General features: G+C 47.5%; 1 protein-coding gene across 4 annotated transcripts; it reads left to right on the plus strand.

Annotated features, from left to right (window-relative positions):
* The first annotated feature begins 209 nt into the window (after positions 1 to 209).
* LOC107200641 (alpha-2-macroglobulin-like protein 1) lies at positions 210 to 24589 on the plus strand. 4 transcript variants are annotated; one of them, XM_015619416.2, is made up of 36 exons: positions 211 to 449; positions 2652 to 2838; positions 3177 to 3339; positions 3769 to 3821; positions 4128 to 4148; positions 5406 to 5559; positions 5959 to 6043; positions 6644 to 6764; positions 6864 to 6981; positions 7834 to 7943; positions 8283 to 8453; positions 8888 to 9112; positions 9229 to 9292; positions 9795 to 9940; positions 10096 to 10245; positions 11064 to 11261; positions 11913 to 12000; positions 12628 to 12781; positions 13573 to 13801; positions 14151 to 14274; positions 14455 to 14576; positions 14985 to 15036; positions 15429 to 15512; positions 15887 to 16063; positions 16368 to 16449; positions 17312 to 17468; positions 18059 to 18133; positions 18295 to 18466; positions 18940 to 19154; positions 19437 to 19652; positions 20052 to 20167; positions 20824 to 20914; positions 21196 to 21264; positions 22485 to 22587; positions 23266 to 23307; positions 24413 to 24589. In XM_015619416.2, exons 1-35 carry the CDS (start codon positions 379 to 381, stop codon positions 23304 to 23306), a joined length of 4404 nt encoding a protein of 1467 aa, XP_015474902.1. In that variant the 5' UTR covers positions 211 to 378; the 3' UTR covers position 23307; positions 24413 to 24589. The 4 variants fall into 4 exon arrangements, with proteins under 4 accessions (XP_015474919.1, XP_015474902.1, XP_015474893.1 ...); XM_015619407.2 differs by having other exon boundaries at positions 212 to 449; positions 24407 to 24587; XM_015619424.2 differs by having other exon boundaries at positions 212 to 449; positions 4131 to 4148; positions 24407 to 24587.
* The last annotated feature ends 45 nt before the right edge of the window (positions 24590 to 24634 follow it).

Consider the following 24634-nt stretch of genomic DNA (forward strand, 5'->3'; position numbering starts at 1 on the left):
TTGGGAATTTTTTTCAAAAAAATTAGGTCCCTGTACCAAATACAGTAACTAAGTACTCCTGCTGCCAGAAGCTGTGCAGACAAGCCCTCTCCCAGAGAAACACCAACGAGCCTTACAAAGTCTGGAAGCAGCTGCCTCTGGTTTGTAGGCAGTAAACACTGTCGCCACCCCTTTCTCCCGCCCACATTCCAGCCACCAGCAGCCTGATCTCCACCTTGGTTTTGAAGCCAAGGGTGGAACAGGCGTCTAGTCAGGGCAGGAGTTGCGTGCTCCTTCGGCTCTGGATGAGGGGGAGAAGGAAGCCAGCAGGAGCAGGGGAGAACTGGGTACTGAGGAGTGGCTAAGCTTTCCTTGGAGGAATTCAACCTGCAATCAGCTATGTGGAGGATCATTTTCCTGTGGGGCTGCATCCTTCTCCTGCCTAGCACGGCTGGAATGCCTGCAATGCTGTAAGAACTTCACTGCTTTGCAAATGTGCTCTGGTTTGTATGGGATCCTGGCGGGGGGTGGCAGAATGACAGAAATGGGACAGAAGTCTTAAGGTGAGGAGTGTTTTTCCAGAGGGGCATAATTTCTCATGTTCCCAAGATTTCTCTTGGTTTCCATGTGCCCTTTCCCCACATTCCCCCTGATCACTGGCTCTTTCTTTAGTGCCTTTGATGTAGACCATGTATTTCAGCAATGACTCGGGCAGAACAGCACTGCCAGCTTTCTGCATGTGCTTAATTCTGACCTGCCAATATCTCATGTCTCCTACTGTGTTCCAGAATATGCTTCCTTTGGACTAAGCTCTTCTTCCCAGTGTCATAGACCACCATTTAATATTTTAGCCAGAAAAGCTTAGTGTCTTCACAGAGTGAGCAAGCATGAGCCCAAATACCTCTGATAGGGATGCTCTTGGTGAAGCAGTGTGTTCACTCAGGCTTGGCTGGCCATCTGCTCCCACCACGCCTTTCCTCAGACCTCTGTCAAGGACAATTCCCAACACAGCTTCTCTTCGTATACTTTGTCAGGAATGCAACTCCTGTTCCAGCAGGCACTGCTGGGATATCCTGGCTTCTAAACTTGTTCTGGCTTTTTTGAAGGCATTTGCTTCTGTGGCCATGGCACAAGTGCAAACAGAAGCATGACTGTGCATGAACAGTAGATGTTACAGTGAAAAATATGGCAGTGGGTTGTAGCTGGGTTCCCTCCTGCTGCATGTGGCATGGTGTGCCCATGCCTTGTTTTAAAAAACTTCTCCAGTGGGAGTATTTCCTCTAGGACATGTTCCATAGGCTGGCAAGCTCCCACACAAAGGATGGGCTTTACTGCTGTCTGTTTGCCACTGTTACCTTCAGCATGAAGCTTTGCTTTTTGGAAACACCACTTGCTTCAATAAGTTATTTGCTGTCCTGCCTGCATTCCAATTTTTTTCCATAGATTCATGATCCAGCTTGGATCTTGAGACCCTTGGATAACAGCCCCAGAGATGTTCTTTCTTACTTTTATAGCTCAGAAGGCAAGGGATGAATTTTTAAAGGGGTATAAGAAAATGTTCCAGAGTAAAGGATCATTAAGAGCAAGGAAGATATTGGAGGTTTCAAATAGTGAATTTTTAGTGTTCATCCCATCCTTTGGCACAAGTGGCAGGAGGGAGGTGCCATGAGTCAGCTCAAGTAGGAAAAACAAAATGTTGTTGAGATGTGTTTTGAGATCCTCACAGCAGCTTGGCAGCACTCAAGTGTGACAGCAGTCAAAGGCTCCCAGCCAGCAGGACTTTGATTCCCTCTCGCCAGGGAGCTGAGCTCCAGCTGAGAACTGCCAGCAGTTCCTCCTGCTTTTCTGATCTTTCCAGGCCCTGCCCTCTGCTTCCTGCAAAACATGCTGCTGGCCGAGCCTGACCAGAGGCAGTGAGTGGGAGGAGACAGCAATAAGAATTTTGAAATCTGCTTGAATGTTGGCTTTTTGTTGGTCCTAGGTGCTACAGTACAGTAAAAGATAAAAACAGACAAATTGTGAACAGATTTTTGGTGTTATGGATGCAGCTCAGAGTAGACACAGAGATGGGAGAGCAAGTAGAGAGCAAAGAGGACAAGAGTGTCAGGAGCTGAAGTGAAGGTGCTCATCAGTCTCTGTGGCTGGGTGATGGAGCTGGGGTACTGGGTCCCTCACACAGGGCACTGTTTCTGAGCCCAAGAGTAGTAGGAAAACCAGCCAGCAAAACTGAGGGTGATAATGTAGAGTGGTTCAGTGAAAATGTTAAAGACTTGGGAAACCTGCAAGAGAGCCAAGCTGCTGCTGATCCTTTGGGTGATGTGGGGAGGTCCCTTCACCTTATTTTCACTTTCAATTTGTAAGGCAGTGACTTTATAATTTTATATGTGCATGAGCATATAGTGCTGCCTCACTGTCAGTGTCTGCAGTACCCATAGATGAGAACAGTATCATGTCCCACTGGTGTCATGACAGCAGAATGAAGACACCAGTGGTCTGTTAGGAAGTACCTAAATACAGGTCAAAACCTGCCCTCTTAGGAAATCAGTTTAAAATCAGAAAACCCTTTCCCTTTCCCTTTCCCTTTCCCTTTCCCTTTCCCTTTCCCTTTCCCTTTCCCTTTCCCTTTCCCTTTCCCTTTCCCTTTCCCTTTCCCTCTTAATTTTTTTCAACAGAAACTATGCCGTGGCAATACCATCTCAGCTCTACTACCCCTTCTCAGAGACAGTGTGTCTCCAGCTCAGCAGAGAGCAAGCAGTCCCAATCCATGTGTCAGTCACCTTGCAAAGCAGAGCTGGGAATGAGACTCTGATCACTCAGTCTGTCTCTCAGTTCCCCTTCTTCCATTGCACAAGCTTCCAGGTGAGGAAGATACTTTCAAGGGTTCTCACTAGAGTGGATATTGCATGAGTTCTGCTCTTGCTGGACAGGAATGCAAAGAATTGTGTCTTCCCATGAGGACATCTTAATTGGCCAGTAAATCTTCGGCTTAAGCCTGCATAGGTCTGCCAGTGTCCTTCCTGCTATGTAGCCCCACTAATATTTTACCCTTCTAGAAAACTTTTTGAAATGTTCTGTGAAGTCTTTCCGGGCAAGAAGAGCTAGAGCAACCCAAAAGCAATATCATAATTGTTATTCCAAAAATCTTGGGATCACTGAATGAGAACCACCCTGAATGATGGTTATAACTATACCTGCAGGTCCCTCCTCCTGCTGGAAACCCTGATGAAGTGGCTTTTGTTGTTATCACAGTCATGGAAGCCAACTCAGAGTTCCAGAAGAAACAGAAAGTCCTCATCAAGCACGGAGAGAAGAGGACTTTTATCCAGACAGACAAACCTGTGTACAACCCTGGACAAATTGGTATGGACAGAATGCCATGTCTTGTGAGGGAGAGAGTGGTCCTCAGGCCACAAATGTGGGGTACTCTCTAGTCCTCTGAGCAGGACCTGCTCAGGAAGGGAGATGGGCCATAGGCTTCCTTCTAGGCTTTGAGGGGTTTGGGAATATCTCTCTCCTACGTCACCCTGCCATATGCCACTGTGAACAGCCCAGCCGGCCCTCCCAGAGAGCCCCACACTGCCTCTCCTAACACTTTTTTTGGTTTTTCCCTAGCAGGCTGCCAGCTCTCGGAGGGCTTTGGGCATAGGCCTAGGAGTGGATGGCTCTATCTGCTGCCCACATCCTCTCAGTGAAGCATGTGTACACATCTTTCTTAGCCATGTGTTCTTGCTAATTACTATTGAGTCCTGATTTCATTTCAGCCAATCCTGTTTTCCTTTTGCTTTATAGTCAAGTTGCGGATTGTGACCTTGGATCAGAACTTTATTGCCAGCAGTGAAACAGTAAGTCAAGAGGGAAGATACCTGAAGTCTGGAAATGTTATGAGCTGCCTGCATGTCTTTTAGATCAATGCTTGGCTCAGGCAGGAGATGTGCATACAGCTGGTGTCAAAATTGCTTTTGGTGCTTACAAAGGGCATTGGGCACCACCTGCAAGACAGGAGCTGCTCAGGATGTTGGGTTATGGGCAGGCCCTGGGAATTGCATAGAGAAGACTAATGGGTGGTTGGGGAAATAAAAACTACCAGGGAGGTGGATGGTAACTTACCTGAAAGCATCCCACCAGTAACTGTTGTTTCCTCCCCACAGCAGCGCCTGGTGGAACTGAAGGTAAAGCTCCTACTTTATTGAAAGTGATGAACTCTTCTCACCTTGGGGAAGACACAGGTTTGGAGATGGTGGCAGGGAAATATGGATGCAGAAAGTCAGTTATCTCAGAATGAATGGGAACAGTCCTTGACTGCTTGTCCTTCCTTCATTCCGTGTTCACAAAAGTTTGGCAGAGCAGTGTCATGACACTAATCACACAGGTATCCCTGAAGTAAATGATGGGTGCCACTGAAAAACAGCAAACCTTCCTGGAGTGGTTACTGGAATTCTAGTCCCTATAGCCTATGAACTGAAGACTTGTGAAAATCCTGAAGTTTCCTTAAGGAGAATTTTATATTTATCATATAGAAAGCAAAAGTTTGGCCAGCTAGTGTTGTGACTGCACAGCTAGAAACACTTCCTAAAGCAGCTTTCAGGCTATTATTCCTAAAATCTGTTCAGTGTAATCACTGTGCTGAGGAAAGACAGCTGAAGGTGGTGATGGGGTTTGTAATACCCATGCAGAGAGGTCAGAGCTCCCACTAGCAATGGGCAGTAGTTAATGTACATGTCATACCCAGCAAGGAATCATTACATAAACATGGCTTCTGAGACATCTATGTGATATTTTATTCCAGTTTATGCAAACATAGCACTCTGATCTGGCTTCACCTTTTCCAACAGCAGTGCCCACTTGTTCCGCATGAAGCACCCATCAACTTATCACAAAGCTCCTGCTGGCTGAGCAGTGTGGCTGTACCCAGAGCTCTGCATCCTGCCCTCCCAGAACCAGCACTGGGAGAGAACTGTCCTTCATGACTGGGCCTCAATGGTTCCCCTAGAACCATGACTTGTTTCCCCATTCTTTCCTGGGGATTCAAGACATCACTCCTTAAAAATCACTCCCCCATAGCTTGTGCCTTAGGCAGAATGTCTCCATGGTGACCTTGTGGGCTGTGCCAGCTCAGGATATCTCTAAGAAGGACCACTTCTTTCTCTTAGTAAGACAGGCAGGCAGTAAACAGCAGTTTTGCAGCAGTAAGAGATGGCAGTGCAGCCAGGGAACAGTGATATGATAGATTTACTTTGTCAATGAGACAGGGAGAAAAGTCCTTTCCTCTTTGAGCTTGGACTCACTTGACAGCACTGTAGCTGTGCCATAGACTGGGCTCTCAGGACAAGAGAATATGTGGTCAGACCACGCCCTGGTACCTTGGACATCCTGCAAAAGAGTCTTTTTGCACTGTAAAATAACTACTGTCTACTCCACCTGTGCAGGACCCCAAAGGGAACCGAATTGCACAGTGGCTGGATGTTACACCTGTGGGAGGCATTGTGGACCTGTCCTTCCCGCTGGCTGCAGAAGCACCGGTTGGAGAGTACACCATCAAAATGCCTGACCTCACACGCACCTTCAGGGTCGAGGAGTATGGTAAGAGTCTCAGGAAGCTGGTGGCAGCAGAGAAAGAAAGGTGTGTTGCCATCCCCCCTGTGACCAGCTGTGCTGGTTGTGCTGTCTCCTGGGAAGTGCAGCTGCCTGCCCAGACCCCCCCAGCTTTCTCCTCCCCCATGTCCTGAGGATGGGACTGAGACAGTGTCCCACAGCTGTGCTCTGGGGAGGAAACTCAAGCTGCCTTCTCCCATCCCATTCTCCTGGCTGGGCTGTTGGTGTGCTCTTATCAGGCCTTGTGCTGGTAGTCAGGGAATGAGAGGAGAGCTTTTTTTCTGTAGAAAGGAGTTTTTTTTTTTCTGTAGCAATCACTTAGGAATGATTGGAGCAAATTAAGTCTTTCTATTTTCACTGAATTATATTTCTCTTGCTTTCACACAGTGCTGCCTAAGTTCAGTGTCTCCATCCAGATGCCTCAGGTGGTCACCATCCTAGAGGAAAACTTCCCTCTCCACGTCTGTGGCATGTGAGCTGACTTATCATGGCAGAAGGTGCATTTTTACTGGTTTGGAAAATGCACAGCCATCAATAACTGAGCTCAAAATGGTCTCTGCCAACCCTATGCCCACCCCAAGAACTGGTACCCTGGCATCCTTTGCTAAGCAGTTCTCCTGGACCTTCACCTTTCTCCATATTCTCTCTCCCTACTTTGTGAGTCTGAAGGTGTGGCAGTGTGTGCCCTACAATACAGCACCTCTGCTGTATTTGTTAGTGACAGTGTCGTAGGAATAATGGCTCTGTTTGTGGCCAACATGATGTCCCCTAGCCCTGCCTGGTGGGACTGGTGTTGACTTGGAGAGAACTCACCCACCACTGCCTTCTGTCTCAATCTGAAATCTGATGAGGTCATTTGTACTTCTTGGCCTCCCCTGCTGAGCTGATGACCCATGAATATACTGCAGGGGATATATATATATATATACATATATTTACTATATGTATCGTATATATACAGCTATATACTATAGGCTGCTGGGCTGAATAGCTGCAAACCACAGGATAAAGCTGACATTACTCACTCTTGAGCCAGTGTTTCTGTGTGAGTCCTCTGTGCTCCCTTTGCCAGGTACACCTATGGGAAAGCAGTCCAGGGTAGTGTGAAGGCTGTGGTGTGCCGTAAACACATCCGCTATAACCGGAAGTCTTCCAAAGCCAAGCGCAGTATTTGTAAGGATTACACTGGCCAGGTTAGACATCCACCCCTCTTACAAAAGGGAGAAACAAGGGCAAACAGAATACTCTTTTGCCTTCATGATTGGCTAACAAATATAATTTCATGTTCCCAGACAAACGAGGATGGCTGCTTTTCCACTGAAGTGAATACTAAGATTTTCTACCGGAAACATGGTGATAATTATGATTTCAACCTGGAAGTTGAGGCTTTTCTGAAAGAAAGTGGAACAGGTATTAAAAACAGATTCCAGACTTTGTGGAAAATCTTCTGTTTTACACTCATAAAATTTACTTGTCTTTGGGTTTTTATCTATGAGATAGTTGAGTTAATCCAACCTTGATGCCTGCTCTGGCAGTCATTTTGTTTTGATAGAGATGAGCAAGAACTGTTTTTTCTTGTTTTCTTATCACATTAAACATATGTACAGAGGTGGGCCAGGCCAGGTTCTCTTGTTCTTACACCATATTTTAGGACAGTCCATTGGAGTATGTTATTCAGAACAGCTAGAGATAACCAAGGCCCTGACTGTGTACTGTTGTTCACTCCTCATTAGATTTATCTCCATATCCCAGCTATGGAGATAAGGTTTCTTATAAGGTTCCCTCTCTCACAAGACTTTGCAAAGCCTTCCTTACAGGAAAATGTTTCTCAGCCCCTTGCCAGAAACAGTGACACACATTCCATTAACAAACAACTGCAGTGATTTCAGATGGACACACGGGACAAGACATCAGACTTCGAGCTGACATGGGAAAGGCAAGGAAAAATGCTGCCTTCCAGTGACTGCTGTAAGGAGGGAAAGAGAATGGAAGGGGTCAGTTATGAGTAGGACCATCTTAAAGTGGGAGAGACTGTTTGAGATCTGTCTGACAGAGACCTCCAGATAGACTGCTGTTATTCTGTCATGTCAGAATGTAGGAGGCACTATAGCTGAATGTGTGTGTGTGTTAAATGACTCCTGAAGTTGCATGGAGAAACTACAATCCCTTATGAGTGACAGTCCAGCCCTTAACTGGGTTCATCCAGTCCTGATGCCTGCTTAGACATGATACTCACCTGCATGTGCCTCCTGTCTTTCCCAGGGGTGGAGTTCAACACCACTGAAAACTGCAAGGTCACTTTTGATATCACAACTCTCCAGTTCTGGGGGACAAGCTACTACTATCAGCAGGGAGCTCCCTACTATGGAAATGTGAGTGAAAAGGGAAGAAACATGGAAAGCCCAGCAGCTGGTCTTAAGCAGGTGGTAGGCACAGAAGTGCCCAGGGGTCCCCTTGTTCTGAGCTGCCCAAAGCTGCCAGCACAATCCTCTTTCCCAGTCCCTCCTTTGACATATCTACCAAGAGGTTATCCAAATGTATGACCATCTCACCAAATGAGATGGCTGCTGCGTATATAGGGAAAGGTTTAAAATGGAGAGGTTAAAATTCACATGAGAGTCCCTTTGCAGAGGGGCAGACTGGGACTTCTCCTGGGAGGTGGATTTTCAATCCTGAGGCCTCCAGTTCTCTGACTGTTCCCTGCATTACAGCTGGAACTCAAAAGTGCCAATGGAACGCACCTGAAGAACAAGAAGGTGATTCTTACAGTGTCCTATGGGAGCAGGAAGCAGACCAAGACCTACCTCACAGATGACACTGGGATAGCCTCCTTCATCTTGGAGACATCAGCATGGGACAACAGCAGTGAAGTTATACTACAGGTTAGGAACCAGTTACTGCAAACCAGTCTGGAGCTAAGCAGGTAACTAGAACTGAAATATATTATAAGGGCAGATCCACTCTAATACCTTATCCACATATACCAGACAGAAGCAAAGGGCTCAGTGGCTTGATCCAGGGCTAATAAGCCACTTTACATAGTCAAATGATTTGACTTGCTGCCAGGGTAGCAGCAGCATTGCAGGATTTCAGACTTCAGCCAAAGCTCTAGTAATGTACAGCTCCCTGCTCCTGTTTAGGCACTAGTTATCCCAGAGTGTGGTGCAGCAGGCAATGCCAAGCTCCACAAAAGAGGACTGATTGTAGGTGGAAATAGACACCTTACCCTGGGATCGTTCAGAGCCCACTGTTTAGACAGTCTTTTGGCGTAGGAAGAGCTGCAAGAAATCCTCAGACACTTTCTTCTGTGCCACAGGCGAAGTCCCAGCCGGAGGACTCGAGCAGTCGAAATGTGAAGGTCTCTTATGGCACCGCATCGCTCCCGCTGAGGGCCTTCTACTCCTCCAGCCGCAGCTCTGTGAGGATCCAGCCAGTGCAGGCAGTGCCAGCCTGTGGGGATGTGCAGCAGGTCACTGTGCACTACCACATATTTGCCACAGAGCTGGGCCATGGGTCTGCCAGAGCACACTTCTACCACCTGGTGAGTGCAGCGCCAGTGAGGTCAGCTCTGCGCTGGGTCTGTGTCAGCACAGGCCCCTTTGCTGGCCCAGAAACATGGAGCAGAGGCACTCTCAACCTTTTGTTCTATCCCTTTAGGTTATGGCCAGAGGGTCCCTTGTGCATCATGGCCAAACAACAGTGCTTCTTGATCCACCATCAGGTAAGTGCATCTAACTACCAGGAACAGATTAAGGATCCAACAAGAAAGTCTTTCCAGCCTAGATGGAGAATGAGAGAAAAGAGATCTAACAGGAAACCACAGAGATGGCACAAAAAATGCCTGTAGGAAATATGCTTTTTTTTCCAATTTCCTTTTTTTTTTTTCTGCTGATCAAATGATGAAACTGTCAGAGTTTATCTGCCAACCAGGAAATTATCAGAGACTTCTAAGGTAACTTATGGAGTCTTTCTGGGTTCAAGTGGGAAGTAATTTCTCTTCCAAGTGCTCACTGTAACAAAAGTGTGTCATGATATAAGGTCATGGCTATAAAAACCTCCATCCTGCCCTAGCTGTGGCCTCCCCAGAAGCAAGGCAGAACAGTTTTTATCCAAGAATCTGTGCAGGAGTATTACAGAGGAAAAGCATGTTGCTGCTGTAATCCTTGAATTGCAGACATATTTGCATCTTGCCATACTTCTTCAATTTTTCCTTCTTCTTTCAGGTCAGTACAGTGGGGCTTTCAACATCACTCTGCCCATTGACCTCATTTCATCCATGGCTACCCTCTTTGTTTACATTGCCTTCCCTGAGGGACGAATGGCAGCTGACACCTTCCGTCTGAAAGTCTCCAGCTGCTTCAGGAACCATGTAAGCAGTGCACAAAACATGGAAGGGCAAGTGAGCTAGAGGGTGGCTAATGATCTGCAAACTGGCAGTAGATATCCAGCAGAATCCAATAACCACAGTTTCCCCTTTCCTTCACATCTCGATGCCTGCAGTCCCCCTTTCTTCTGCTGTTTCAGGTGAAGCTTGGCTTCTCAGACGCAGTGGCTCTCCCAGGATCGACTGTCCATCTCCATTTGCAGGCTGCACCAGGCTCCCTGTGCAGCATCCGTGCAGTCGACAGAAGTGTCCTTCTCCTGAGGCCAGAGGCTGAGCTATCCAAGGAGAGCGTGAGTCACTTCAGTGCTGAATGTTGCTGGTTAATAAGGCATGGTGGTTATTCCAACCAGTCCTTGAATGGGGACAGGGTGTGGTTTAATGAGAAAAAATGGCAGCCAACATTAAACACCAGCCAAAATTCCCAGTGTCTACAGAGGAGTGTTATTCTAACAGAATAACCCACTGTCATCCCCAGCTGCAGCCTGAAGTCATATCCTTGTTAAACTTACAGTGCTTTACCACAGTGGCAAGCAGAAGGCAAGAGACATCCGTCTCCTGAACAGATTCATGACAGTGCTCTGAAAGAAGTCGTGTTAAAAAAATGCCAAATATGGGGTAGGCTCCATGTCCTTGTTACAGCTCACGTGAACCAGACAGTCCTTCCATCCACAGAGTGGGCTCTAAGTGGTGCACTGGCACTGGAAGGGTCCATTTTCTCCTCTAGATCTTGGTCTAAGAACACCTGAATTGCCCTTCACTCTGTCTTGGTGGATCCAGGATGTCTTCAGTCAGACGAGAAGCTGCCCAATGTTCCCCCTATGCAGGGAAGGTGTCCTTAGTGTTTGCATTGAGTTCACAGGTACAATTATTAAGCTAGAAGTGGCCACAGCTATGCAGCCATACCCCAGAGGGGCTCATGTTCTTCTCTGGTGCTATGCATCCAAAATTTGTGGAGGCTCTGCATAAAATTTAAAACCCCTTGGGGCTGTTTTTTTATGACACATGGAATCTGAGCTTGGCCTCTGAGGTCACAGGCAATCTCTGGATAGAAATGAAAATTTTCCCACCTCTCACACTGTCCTGTACTGTTTTCATTCTTTCTCTACAGGTGTATAATATGTTCAGCTATGCTCAGGAGCAGCTCAGCACCCTCACAGATGTCTACAGTGACTACTGCACTATCCACAAAAGCCCAGGAATCACTGATGCCTCCAAGACCACCCTTTCTCCAGGAATGATGTCACCATTCATGTACAACAGATACTCTTATGCGGTGTCCCAACCAGATGTTTATGAACTTCTGAAGGTAAATCTAATTTCCAGAAAGCCTGAAATATCAGAGCTGAGCCCTTCTGTATCCCAGGTCAGCACCAGGTAGCTTCACAGATTGTCTTTCCTGTAAATGCTGGTGACCTCATGATCTGAATTTGCTAAGCTTCTGAACTAAGGGTTCAATGACACTGTGCTTCCAGCATGATAAATTCCCATTGATCAGGCAGACTCCTAGAACCCCCATTAGTCTCCTTTAGACTTTCTAGGGATTGGAAGCAGAGTTGATTGTCAGTCTGTATCAGAGAAAATTGGAGGTTGGAAGAGCAGAGCACCTGAGAGAAAAGGGAGACCCAGGGAAAGGAGAGAAAGAATAGGAGGGAGGAATGGCAGTGAAGGATTAAGAAAAGTCTGGGTTAGGGTAGGCAGCAAACTGTGGTGCCAAAATAATGACTTTGTGTACAGGCATGCACATGTGAGTGGTCACCCCTACAATCCTTTGGCATGAGCACCAGGCTCTGGGAACCCAACAGTTCTGCCTTCTCTCCTGATATAAATTTGCAGGTTGTGGTGAGGTGCAACAACACAGAGTAGCTGTGATACGCTGGGAGGCAGGATGAGAAACAGACCCTCAGACTCACCAACCCCCCCACAGAAATATACCTTCTTTTCTTCCTCTTTCCTCCAGAATGCAGGTCTAACATTTTTAACCAGCCTTAAAATCAAGTCTCCAATTGAGTGCCGCACCCAGACCACTTTTGACTACGACTACATGTGTACATCTCGATTTTTCCTGTTTCTTTGGAGATCACGGGTAACATATAGGCTGCACATGGGCAGCTGAATATGCAGTGTGCTTAGGAGCTGGGGATGGCTTACAGAGATGAGTGGGAGGATGCACAGGAGATGTGCTCCAGAGGGAGAGGGGAAAGATCCTGGCATGAGTGTGCATCCAGTGCGCTGGAGGGGCAGTGGGGTAGCTGCAGGGTTTGAACCTGTTTGGAAGCTTCAGCTGGTGAACAAGAAGATAATATGATCAAGGAGGGAAATGGGGCATCTGTCTCAGGAAAGAAAATCTGTTTGTAAGACTAGGAAAGGTCTTTCTGGAAATCAGAGAATGAACCAAGATTGGCATTGGGCAGTATCTAGGCTTTTCTGCAGAGAGCGAGAGCAAAACTGTGAGCAGGTAAAATGTCTCATGGGGGAGCACACACATATTGGAATCTCCCTGGCCTCCCTGGGTTGTCTTGTGGAAGACAATAATGAAGTTGAGGGCATCTTGGAGAGGACAAGGGGGTTCGGGCTGGGAGTGGGAGGGATGGAGAACTGAGCTTTTCCTGGCTGAACTCTGTCCTGGTTTCACAGTTGCTCTGCCTTTGAATGAATGCTTGTATTCCCAATAGCTTTTGATGAGCTGGCAGACTTGGAGAGCTTCTACCCAGAAGCAGATGCTGCTGTGGAAGCTGCTGAGGCAGAGCACACCGAGCTGGGCAGCGAGTCAGCACCAGCACGTACCTGGTTCCCAGAGACATTCATCTGGACTCTGGTTCCCATCAAGTGAGTAATCACAGGCTGTGGCTCCACAGGGATACAGACTTTCTACCAGACACAGCAGAGCAGAGGGAATGGGCAGGAGCAGAGGCAGGGCACTATTGCCTTCTGTGCATAAACTAAAGGAGGGAGGCGTGAAGAAGTGGATAAGGACAACAGAGTTTTGGTTCAGTTCCTGTCTCTGCTTGAGATTTTTCAAATGCTTATAGGAATTTAACATCACACACTCTTGTAGGATTTGAGGCCTCCACAGATCCATAGCCCAACATTCTGCATAAGGCAGGTGCTGTTATATCAAGTTGTAGTAAACTACTCTGTATCCCCAAGGATGAAGATTCCTCAAACTGTGTTTCTGTGTTTGACCATCCTTGTGGTATTTTCTTATGTCAGATCAGAATCTCCCATGTTCCAGCTGTGTGTTACTTTTGATCCTGTCAATATGCACCTCAGAAGAGACGTGTTCTGTTGTCTCCACACCTTCCCAATAGGAAGTGTCACATTATACTCCATGGCATAGACTGGGTGTATAACACGCACCCTTGTGAGCCCTCTCTGCCCACACAGAAGAAGAATTTCAGGTGCAGCACTGCCCAGAAGCAAATTTTGGGTTGCATTTTCTTGACATCTCAAGTCATTCCTTGCCCACCTATTTTCTATCCTTCCCTCTGTCGTACTTGCCAGGAATCCCCACGCCTTCACATGCACATCCATTTCATAGTCTTAATTTCTGCATTTGTCTTCCCAACAGAAATCTTTCCAGGGTGAGGACAACCTCTTCCACTCTGTTTTCTCCACAGTGATTCAGGGGCTGCTGAGCTAGCTGTCACAGTACCTGACAGCATCACAGACTGGAGAGCCATGACCTTCTGCACCTCAGAGAGCCATGGGTTGGGAATCTCAGAGACCACCAGCCTGCGGAGCTTCAAGCCCTTCTTTGTGGAACCCACTTTGCCCTATTCTGTTTTCCGGGGAGAGACATTTCCCCTGAAAGTCAAAGTCTTCAGCTACCTGAAGCAGTGCATGGCGGTGAGTGGCTTCCTCCAGCATGGTTTGGAGCAGGGGAATGTGTGAAAACTACTTTACTAATAGAGACCCAAACAAAGGGGCTGCCTGCTTAGGCACTGGGCAAAAGACACGAAAGAAGTTATCCAATTCCACACAGAGCCATCACTGACCAGTTTATCCCTCCCCAGAAGCCAAACCTTACATGATTGCACGTCCATGGGATACTGCTGGTGTCCCACCAGCAACAGGCCATCATCATACTCACCCCTGGCTTCTGGGATTGATTGTTATTTGAATCAAGGACCCAAATGGAAAAACACAGCAGCAGCAGCAGCTCTGTAACCTGAACTCCCTTTTGTTTTACCTCTAGCTCCAGCTCAGCCTAATGGACTCCAGGGATTTTGAATTTCTGCATGAAAATGTCAGATTCACTCTTTGCCTGTGCTCTGATTCAGCAAAAACATTTTCCTGGGACGTGAAGGCTACAAAATTAGGTAAGGGCTCAAGGGAGGGGCGGGGATGGGAGGCACTGGCAGAGCTGCTTGAGGAAGCCAGAGCTGTGCTGGAAGGGAGACTGGCCTGCTGTGCAAAGCACAAGTGAGCAGCCCAAGGCTGAGTGAACTAGAACGTAGGCTTAGATGTGCTAACCAGCCTCTTGATGTTTTGTTTCTTAGGGAAGGTGAATTTCACTGTCACTGCTGAGGTGATGGAGCGGGAAGACGTTTGCACGGAGCATACAGCTGTTGTGCCAGAGTCTGGAGGGAAGGACACAGTGGTTAAACACCTGCTGGTGAAGGTCAGGCTGCACTGCAGGGTCCTGGCATGGCTGGAGCTGGGTTGGGCTCAAGACAGTCTGGTGGGTGGCTCTGGGAAGAAAGAGTCAGCTGGGGAGGTGGCCACATTTCTCAGGGAGACTGGTCAAGGAGCGATTCTAAGAGTAAATTGGATTGGAGCTCCTCCACTGGATGAGACAGAAATGTCAGAACTGCTTGCTGGCAGGGCAGTGGGGTCAAAGGCCATGCAGCAGCTTAGAAACCTGCTTCCCAGTACAGCTTCACTGTAGGCATGGATATCTCTGCTGTGTCTGCCCTTTGCCAAAGCCCACAAGGACAGAAAAGGTGCTTGCACAAAGGTGGGGTGCTGCACAGCTGCTCTCTGATTTTACTGCACTCCCTTCTAAGCTGACCAGCCTTTTCCCCACCAGGCAGAGGGACAGCTGGAGGAGAAGACCCACACTTCACTCCTGTGCCCTGAAGGTAGGTGCAGAGACCCCCAAATACCGTCTTACAGGGGCTGTGCTTGTGCACAGAACAGGGAGAACAGATGGATGCAGTGTGGTGTTTGAGCAACTCTAGGACTCTCTGGAGGTGCATAGGGAGCAGAAAGCCAGGGATTTTGGAGCTTTTATGGGTAGGCAAAGCCATTCAGCCCTACCCAGTACTAAAATCTCCTGGCAACATCCAGCCACAGTCTAACCACATCACAGACCTTCATCAATAGGTGGCTGGATCTCTGTGTCATCCTCCCTTTTGAATGCTGATTTCACCAGCTGGTGAGGTGATCCCAGAACTATTTACACCACCTCCTGGAGGACATCTGTGACTCTGCCATCTTCCTCATGCCTATTTGATGTTTTTGCCATTTGCAGGAACTTCAGCTTCAGAGACAATCTCTTTCACTATGCCAGAGAACATTGTCCTTGGGTCAGAGAGAGCCCACATCTCTTTTTTAGGTGAGTTTTTAGAAGAGTCTTGTGCAGTAATATTTTTCCCTGAAGGACACATCTCTTCTGGTGCCACTGTGTCTTCTTTGGCAAACAAAGTAATGAAAGGGAATAGGAACAGCAAGGTGTGGTACTGTCTTCCAGAGCAGTATCCTTTCTCTCCAAGTGGCACTGGATGGATGAATGTATAATTTCACCAAGCCAGAGGAAAGAAAGCCAAGTACCATATCACTGTCCCTACAGTCTGTAGACTTCACATGAGCAGAGGTGAACTGAGATCAGTTTTAACAAGATTAGCAGGTTATCTGGAGAATCTGTGAGACCAGAATTGTTTCACACACAAGAATATGTATGTCTCTCAAAGCTGTGGTTCTGTCCTACAGGTGATATTATGGGAACAGCACTGGACAACATAGGTGAACTTCTCCAGATGTCCAGTGGCTGTGGTGAGCAGAACATGGTGCATTTTGCCCCAAATGTCTTTATCACACGATACCTTGAAGAGACAGGACAGCTGACTCCAGAAATCAAACGGAAGGCAATTGGCTATCTGGAAAGCGGTGAGTAGATTTCTACTTGTTAAGCTGGTGATGTCCACTACAGTACTTGTGTGGAAGGAGCTTTGGCAGAGGTCTGGTACCGAGCAGGATTTGTGCAGCATCACTTGCCTGACATCGTGGTAATCACAGCAGTATAAATCAGGCTAGGGGGTGTCAGCAGAACAAGTGGCACACGGCACCCCTCTGCTAAATTCCCCAGAGATAATGCTCTCTGTAATGATCAGCAGGATTGGTGGGGCAGGTTGGCACCTGGAGAGCAGGACAGGCACACAGCATCTTCACTACCCCCAGCCTCTTCCTGCAGGATATCAGCGGCAGCTCCTGTACAAGCACGCAGATGGCTCATACAGTGCCTTTGGGGAAGGAAGTGAGCCAGGAAACACTTGGTAAGCAATGATATCCAGACATAACTGAGGAACAACAGTTTGACCTGGTCAGGCTCGAGCTGGCTTGGATTTTGGTCTAGGGAAACTGAGGCTGTGTGAAGGTGTGGAGTTTTGAACAGAAATTGCTCCTGAGACCTTTTAGACAGTGTCATGGCTTAAGCCCAGATGGAAATTACAGACTACACATCTGTTCACTCAACACCATTCTCATGCCAAATCCAAAACATGGCACTGTAACAGCTACTGGGAAGAAATTAACTCAGCCACAGCTGAAACCAAGGCAATATCCATCTCTTACTCCATAACATTAATGTCGTGCCAGGTTTCACACTCCCCAGTACACCACCACTTTCCCTATTTATCTGTTTGGATAAATGTACAAAATCTTCCTGTTTCATCTATGGAACACCTCTGTCAAAGGTGACAATGAACTAACTGGAAGTACCCCGTTGAATTGCTTGTTCTTGGGCACTCCAAATAAGTCTGATTCTGAAAACTTGGCAGCAAAGGCACCTTCTTTATAGGTTTTCAGAATGCTTGGTACCCAAACAGGAATGGGAATGGGTCTGAGTGAGCTCACTAAATGTCAGCCCTCTAGGACAACAAAGCACCCTGTTGGAATTAGCAGAGCTCTGAAGGTCTGAAGAATTGAATTTTTTCTCTCTTGCTGCAGATAGCTCTGGCCTCAAGCTTCTTTTGCTCATGTGCATTGCTTCCAGTTCTCCATCTGCACAGGGGCTGTGGCCTGCTGGTATTTCTACAGGCAGAATGTAGTAGAAGACACAGAGACTCCTGTCTCCTCTTCGAGATGTGCATCAAGTGACAGTTCAGTTCTATTTATTTCTTCCTTCCTTGGCTCTAGGCTTACTGCTCTTGTCCTGAAGACCTTCAGCCAAGCCCAGGACTTCATCCACATAGATGAACAAAATATAAAGGATGCTGCCAGTGCCCTGATTAAAAGTCAGACTCCATCTGGCTGCTTCAAGAGTGTGGGGAAGCTCTTCAACAATGGTCTGATGGTATGACATGTCTTGGTGGTTCATTAGGTACCTCAGAGCTCCTTCACTTTCTGGTCCAGTTTGGGTGTCAAGAACAAATGAACTCTGTTGCAGGAGGAAGGCTCTGAAGTGCCCAGGGTCAACCTTGGGTGACATTCAGGGTTGCCTAGTTATGGTGGCACTTGTTCAAGCTTTGAATGATGAAGGTCTTCATTTGATGATGTGCACTTGGGAACTGAAACAGTGCCCTCCCCTACGTCCATCTCAAAAGCTGACACATGCCACCTTGCAGGGTGGTTGTGGGAACATCACTTTCCCCTGGCATTGAAATCTGCCACAGAAAAATCTTACATTTGGGAGGGAAAAGGGGAATGTGCTCGGCAGAGGGAGGGAATCAGCTACCCAGAAGAGACTGGAGAACCCTGGCAGAGAAGTGCTCTGGTAAGCAGGACCTTTAAAAGTGGATACCAGTCAAGTCACTTCCTTAGGAGAAGGAGTAGGACCAGCACTGTTGCCTGTGCTGGCATTTGCTAGGGGACCAGAAGGCACTGGAAACCTTTCCCCTCTGCCTTCTCAGAGCATCCCCCTTCTGTGTTTTGTGGTGTCTGCAGGGTGCAGTGGAGGAAGGCCTGGGGCTGAGCTCTGTGATCGTGGTAGCTCTCATACACTCGGGGATGCCTCACTCTGTGAGTATTGGCAGCAGGAGCAGGCTGGGCTGTGTGAGCAGCCTCTCGCAGGCAGTGCCTGGGCTCTGCCTTTGGTTTCCACCCTCTTCTGCACACATGAAATCTGCATTCCCTTCCCAAATGCTCTGCCCATAACGAGAGTGCTTTCAATTGTATCCCAGGACCCAGTTGTGGGGAAAGCTCTGAGATGTTTAAGGGACTTGGTCAATGCTGATACTGGCAGTCCCAACCTCTACAGCCTGGCGCTGGCTGCAAACGCCTTTGCAGTTGCAGGTGACAAGGCCCTCAGGCAGAAAATCCTCAAAAGATTGGATAAGGCTGCCATAATATCAGGTACCAAAGACTCTGGGGCAGGAGGGAGGGCATCTGGCAGAACTGTGTGGAAATCCCTGGGTTGAACAACCATGGGAGTGGAGGGCAGGAATGGGAGGCGGGGGGGATGGAGCTGCCAGAGCTTTGTGGGGAGTCCAAGGCTTGGCTATCCAAGCCTCAGTTTGCCAAGCTGTCCCAGGTTATACCCACACTGTGAGACAGATTGTCTCTATGAATGATCTCACAGTCCTGGCCTCCCAGTCCAGGGGAGCTTCATGGATATTGTGGAGCTCCTCCCCAGCCTGCAGGCCTAAGGTTTTGCTGGGAAAAGCAAGGTGTGGGGAGCAAATAGGAAGCTATGCACATACATCTTGTCCAGCTGTATTCTGCCCAGTGTACATGTTTGTTTAGTACCTATATACAGAGGCTAAGTAGAACTCCAGGGTCACTAGATACAGCTACACACTCTATAAACGTTCCCACTCCACCTCTAGATGACCAAATATTCTGGAGTCAACAGTCCAAACAGGAAGAAGATTCCCTATCTTGGTATCGGGCTCCATCTGTTGATGTGGAATTGACATCTACTATCCTCATGGCTCACCTTACAAAGTCAAGTTTGTCATCAGATGAAATCAAAAAGGCATCCCAGATTGTGTCTTGGCTCACCAAGCAGCAAAACCCATATGGAGGCTTTGCTTCAACCCAGGTAATCCCCTTAAGCCACCATCATCATCGTCATCAGATTTGATGCTGGATTTTTGAGACCAATGGGTTCTAAAAGCCCATGGTAAAAAAAGAAAAAATTAATAAATTAAAAAAGGACCTATCGATTTACAGATCCTGGGAGTTGTGGATATTCCCATGCTAAAAGTCAAAAGGAAAAGTTCTACCCTTATTGTGCTGTAGCTGCAGTATGAGGGAGGGAAAGGCTAAGGACTGGGCATGCATAGGAAGCAGGAATCCTACTTTTCCCAATTTTTTTCCTAAGGACACAGTTGCTGCTCTGGAAGCCCTAGCCCTGTATGCAACCAACATCTTCAGCAATGATAGCCCTGATCTTCAGGTTTCTCTCACTTCCAAGGCGTTCAGACAAAACTTCCAAGTAGACAAAAGCAATCGCCTCCTGCTACAGACAGTGGAGCTGCCAGCCATTCCTCAAGATTATACCCTGCGTGTGCAGGGCCATGGGTGTCTTTTCCTGCAGGTAAGCCCAGCCAGGAAGAAAATGTCTGCCTGGTGAAAAGTCTTGAAACCCAGAGAACATCCTACCTTGCTGCTTAGCCAACAGTGAAAACAAACTGCTGTAGTAAATTACTGGGCTTCAAGGCTGGTGGGGGTAACTGTGATCCAACAGGAAAGTAACATCTATTCTCCAGTTGAAATCTGGATCATCTCCATCCAGCCAAAGCAGCTCCTCTCCTCCAAGAAATCCACCGGGAGCAGAGCACTACTAGCAGAACCTCTGCTTCTGCCACATAGTTTTCTCTTACACCAATACAAGAGAGACAAGAATACTCATTGCTGGAGAGAAAAGAATACTCTCCAGCAAAAAAAAAAACAAACCTGCTATTCTCTGCCATCCAGCTTCTTTCTGTCTGGGCAGGCCACCCTGAGGTACCACATCCCTCCACTGAGGAGCGAGGCCACCTTTGCTGTATCCGTGCAGACGGAGTGCACCGTGCCTGACGCCACCCGGTTCCCTGTCACCATTCGTGCTCGGTAGGAGACACTCAGCTGCCCCTTTCCTCCCCTGTGCTGAGAAGCTTCTGACACCACACCAGTCTCTTGATGGCGGGGTTCCCCTTCACCTGTGAGGTCCAAGCACTGAGGTGACCCCACTGTGCTCTCCCCAGCTGGGTGAGAGGCACAAGGCCCCAGAGGGGTGGCTCAGGCTGTAGTTCTGTCTTGTCCCATGCCCCTCTCCACAGATTCCCCCAAGGTCTGTGGGTCTCACCCCCTTCTAGGATTAGGTTTCAAATCACTAATCATGTGAAGGTCCTGTGGGACTGACACACACTCCTAAGTGATCCCTCCTCGGCTCCTGGTTGACTGTCACACCACTCTCCTCTGCTGTACTCTTGCCTGGTTTGGGACAGAACTGCCAAGAGAGCAGGCATAGGATGTGATATTCCCTGCCATGCCTAAAGAAGGTAGCACCAGAAGGCTTCCAAGGATCTTATTCTCCTTGGCACAACTAAAAGCGAGATCAAGGGAAGCACAAAGATTTATTTCAGTACAGAAACAGGTATGCTTACAGGAGAAACACTGGAAAGAAAGGCACATTCCTCCACCTGAGTACCAAAGCTGGGCTGGAGTATCTGGAGATGATGGCTCAGAAAGTAACATTAGTGCTGTCCCCTGGGTTCCTGCTGCAGCTACACAGGGAACCGTGTGTCCACCAACATGGTCCTGATCCAAGTGGAGCTGCTGTCTGGATACAGCCCCGTGGCAGGTTCACTGGAAGAGGTGAGACCACAAATTTGTGTCCTGCTGGGATGGGAACAGTGATGGATGTCCATCATGCAGGACTGTATGCTGAAATGTGATCATTCCTGTGGGCAGAGAAACAGGCTTATTTTCTTCCTATGAAATCCTTAAAGTCTTTTCCAAGCTGCACCTTGCCTTTCCCTACATCAACAGCTTCCCTGGCCACGTAAACATTTTGCCCATACTCTCACAAGGACAAATACCCCTGAATATTTCTGCTTTTTATTAAAACCTTTCTGATATTTTCCCCAAATTTTCAGCTAAAGAAAATGCCTTTAGTGAAGAAAGTTGAAAGCAAAGCTGACCAAGTCGTTCTCTACCTGGAGGAAGTGAGTGTAATTTGGGCTAACATCATCATTAAAGGGGCTATGGGACTGACAGCTTTGTTCTTGTTTACTGGTTTCATTACTATTTTAACTATCCAGAGATGCTGTTCCTGCATACCAGCTACATTTGCTGATTGGAGAAGGGTCAGTTGGCAATTTGTTCATCTGTAGAGCCACTTACAGGGCTACTTAACTTGAGTGAAACAAGGCAAACTCTCATGTTAAACCTATGTTAGATGGCACTGTTCAGAGACTATTGGAAGTCCATATATATGGTGCCTGATGAGGGCTGGGGACTAGTAATAAGATGCATCTAAGCATCAATCAAGCCTGAAATCTTAGAAAGCTCTTAAGCAACCTGAATGCAACAGAGAGCATGCAAAATTCCTCAGAGATTTTTCCAAGATCATTTGAAACTAAACCAGATGGTTGTGTGAACAGAAGTGCTCACTCCACACTCTCATGAATCAACAGATTAACAACCACTCCAGCATTTTTCTAGCTCTATGAATACCTAAACAGCACCAGAAATGAGACCTGGCATGTATTGAAAACTCCAGCATTTCTAAGGAGCAATTCTGTGATTCCTCATCCTCAGTTTCTGTCAGTAGGCTGAGCTAAGCTGGCCCCGTAGCAAGTGGGTTAGTGTCACCTGGATGCATTAGGCTTGCAGAGCTGCTGCTTTCATTACATCTACAGCACAGAGCAGAAAGGCAATACAGAGAAGTATTTCAGCTCAAGCTGCCAGGTAACACAAGGTACACCCCAGTCAACAGCAGTACTACCCCACAACAGATGTTCATCCACAGCTCGTATTTGTCTGCTTAATGATGAGGGTTATGTGAGACTGGAGAATGAGAGCTGATGTCACTGTGTAGAAGAAAGTCGCCACTCAGGCAAGGCGCATGAAGGAGCTCAGAGCAGAGCTGGATGGGAAGGTGGGATTGGTGAGGAACACTAGCACTCCATTTAGGTAGTGCACACTGACACTCTAGGTTTTTGATGTTCCTCATGAGCTGAGTTAAATTTGGTGACCAAAAAGGGGAGGGAGATGGTTACAGAATGGGAAGTAAAAGATATTTCTGAGATGGACTGGAAAGCAGAACAGACCTGTTACAGTGGTGAGGTCTCCACAGAACCTGAGTGCAAGCAGATGAAAGGGGTTGTCTTACAGGACTTTTCTGTCCTTTTCTGTTTTTAATCCTTGCATTTCTTGGTCTTAGCTGACTAGACAGCCTCAAACCTACACTTTCCTGGTGGAGCAGGACACACAAGTGAAGGATCATAAACCAGCTAACATCAAGATCTATGATTACTATATGCCAGGTGAGCTCAGATGCTGTACTGCAAAAACTGTCCAAATGTACTTCTGGAAAGAAAATTTCTGAATTTTGTTAAGTCCAAGACAATACCATCTCTAACAGAGTTATCTGATTGTCCCTTAGAAGTTCTCTTGGCATGAAAACCTGTTGGTTTTCAAAATGGTAGGTCCTCCTCTCTCTGGCTCCAGAACTCACAGGCTTGAAGCTGATGTGTAGAACCACTGAGGGTCTGGCTCTCCCAACGAGAGTGGAGCAAGGAGCTGTGCTTTTGAACACTTACTTTATGGGAGACAGCACAGGCAGAGGGACCATAGTGAGAGGATGACTCAGAAGAGTAAGGGCCCTCTCAGAAGGATAACACCAAAACCAACTTGTCCTCTGTTCTGTGGGGTTCCTAGTGGGAAAAAAAGCTAGAAATGTGTCAGGGGTTGCTATTCCTTCAGAATGTGAGGAATTCATAACTGTGATAGACCTCTTTGGGACTTGCAGACTCATGCCTTGGGTGAATCCTGACCAGCTGCAGAGTTGTGGCACACACCAGTGGTTTCATGTGTCAGGTAGAAGGGAGTTGTAGCCTGTAAACTGAGGGAACACCTCTCCTAGGAACAGTGGCACAAGGCTGGATTGCTTTCGTGGGTTTTTGTCAATGTGTCTCACCAGGACTTTATTTCTTGTCTTCCAGAAGAAACTGCAGTGATGAGCTACAATGTCCCGTGCAAGTGAGGTGAGGGCCCAACACCTCTTTTGTTATCATGGGCATGGTCCTGAAGAACATGGAAAGGGAGGGAGATGCAGGCAAAGGCCCTTGGTCAGGAAACTTTCCAGACTGCAGATCCAGGGTAGAAAGCAATTTGCAATGCCAAGTAAGGGTGAGTTCCTATATCCCAGTGGTTAAACTGAGGGAAAGAGAACTAGAGTAGAAGATTTGATGTGACAAGATCATGACAAAGTTGGAGATACGTTCCAGAAAACAAGGACTGCATGTACCAAGTACTATCACAGGTCCTGGCCCTTTGCATCAAATACACTTTATTCAAGTCATCACAGTTCCCTTTCCTGACACTTTCCCTGTAGTTTTGCATCCCTCCAGCCCTGTGCACACAGCGTGCCACGCTCACCTTTACTGCAGGGCCTGGCTCCATTTCAGTGCTAAGCCTTTCTCCACCTCAGCCTGGCTTCTGATCCACACTACGGAACAGACACCTGCCTGTCCTCCTTCCAGGCTGAGCAAACACAAACAAAGCTTAAGCTTGACCAGTGCCTGCCCCTGCTCTAAACTTTCCCTGCACCTGTGTACTTTCCTGCCCACAGCCTGCAAGACTGGGAAAACTACCTGCTCCATCAATCACCTGTAGGGAGGCACACAACCCTGTCCTGGGATGTCTGCCACAAGCTCCACACCCTTACTGGAGATTCTGACAAAGGCTTTGTATAGATAAAGTGAGAGAGAATCTTAGGTCATAAGCTATTCTGAGTTGGAAGGGACCCATCAGGATCATGGAGTCCAGCTCCTGTCCCTGCACAGGACAGCCCCAAGAGTCACACCCTGTGCCTGACAGCATTGTCCAAATGCTTCTTGAACTCTGTCAGTTTTGGTGCAGTGACTGCTTCCCAGGGTAACCTGTTCCAGTGCCCAGCCACCCTCTAGGTGATAAGAGCTCTGTCCTTCTTGGCCTGACAGTACCATTTGGTCACAAGGTGCAAAAAAGGAGTTTCCAGTGGTTAATTTTAATACTTCAGGAACACTTTTTTTTTTTTTTTTCCTCTTTTTCTTTTTCTTCTTTTTTTTTTTCTTTTTTTTTCCTCCTTTATTGTCTTCACAGGAACAGGGGTAGATCCCTCCACTGCAGTCTCTGTCCATCAGTCCTTTGTCACCCCTGCCAACTGTCACCACATGGAGATATGAAGAAAAGAGAAAATGCTTGGAATTTTCTGCTGAGCAGTTAGTTTCTGTAGGGCTCAGACTGTGTGTGGCATCTCATTAAAAGTAGAAGACTAGAACTGTCTGATTGAATGATTATTCAGGTTTACTGTTTTTCTCCCAAACCAGG

This window comes from Parus major, chromosome 1 (assembly GCF_001522545.3).
Source record: "Parus major isolate Abel chromosome 1, Parus_major1.1, whole genome shotgun sequence".
In the NCBI taxonomy this organism is placed as follows: Eukaryota; Metazoa; Chordata; class Aves; order Passeriformes; family Paridae; genus Parus; species Parus major.

Coding starts and splice junctions, on each gene's coding strand:
- LOC107200641 (XM_015619416.2), top strand. CDS start 379: ATGTGGAGGATCATTTTCCTGTGGGGCTGCATCCTTCTCCTGCCTAGC. Junction 3,340..3,768: donor GTACAACCCTGGACAAATTG/GTATGGACAGAA, acceptor TTTGCTTTATAG/TCAAGTTGCGGATTGTGACC. Junction 11,262..11,912: donor ATGTTTATGAACTTCTGAAG/GTAAATCTAATT, acceptor TCTTTCCTCCAG/AATGCAGGTCTAACATTTTT.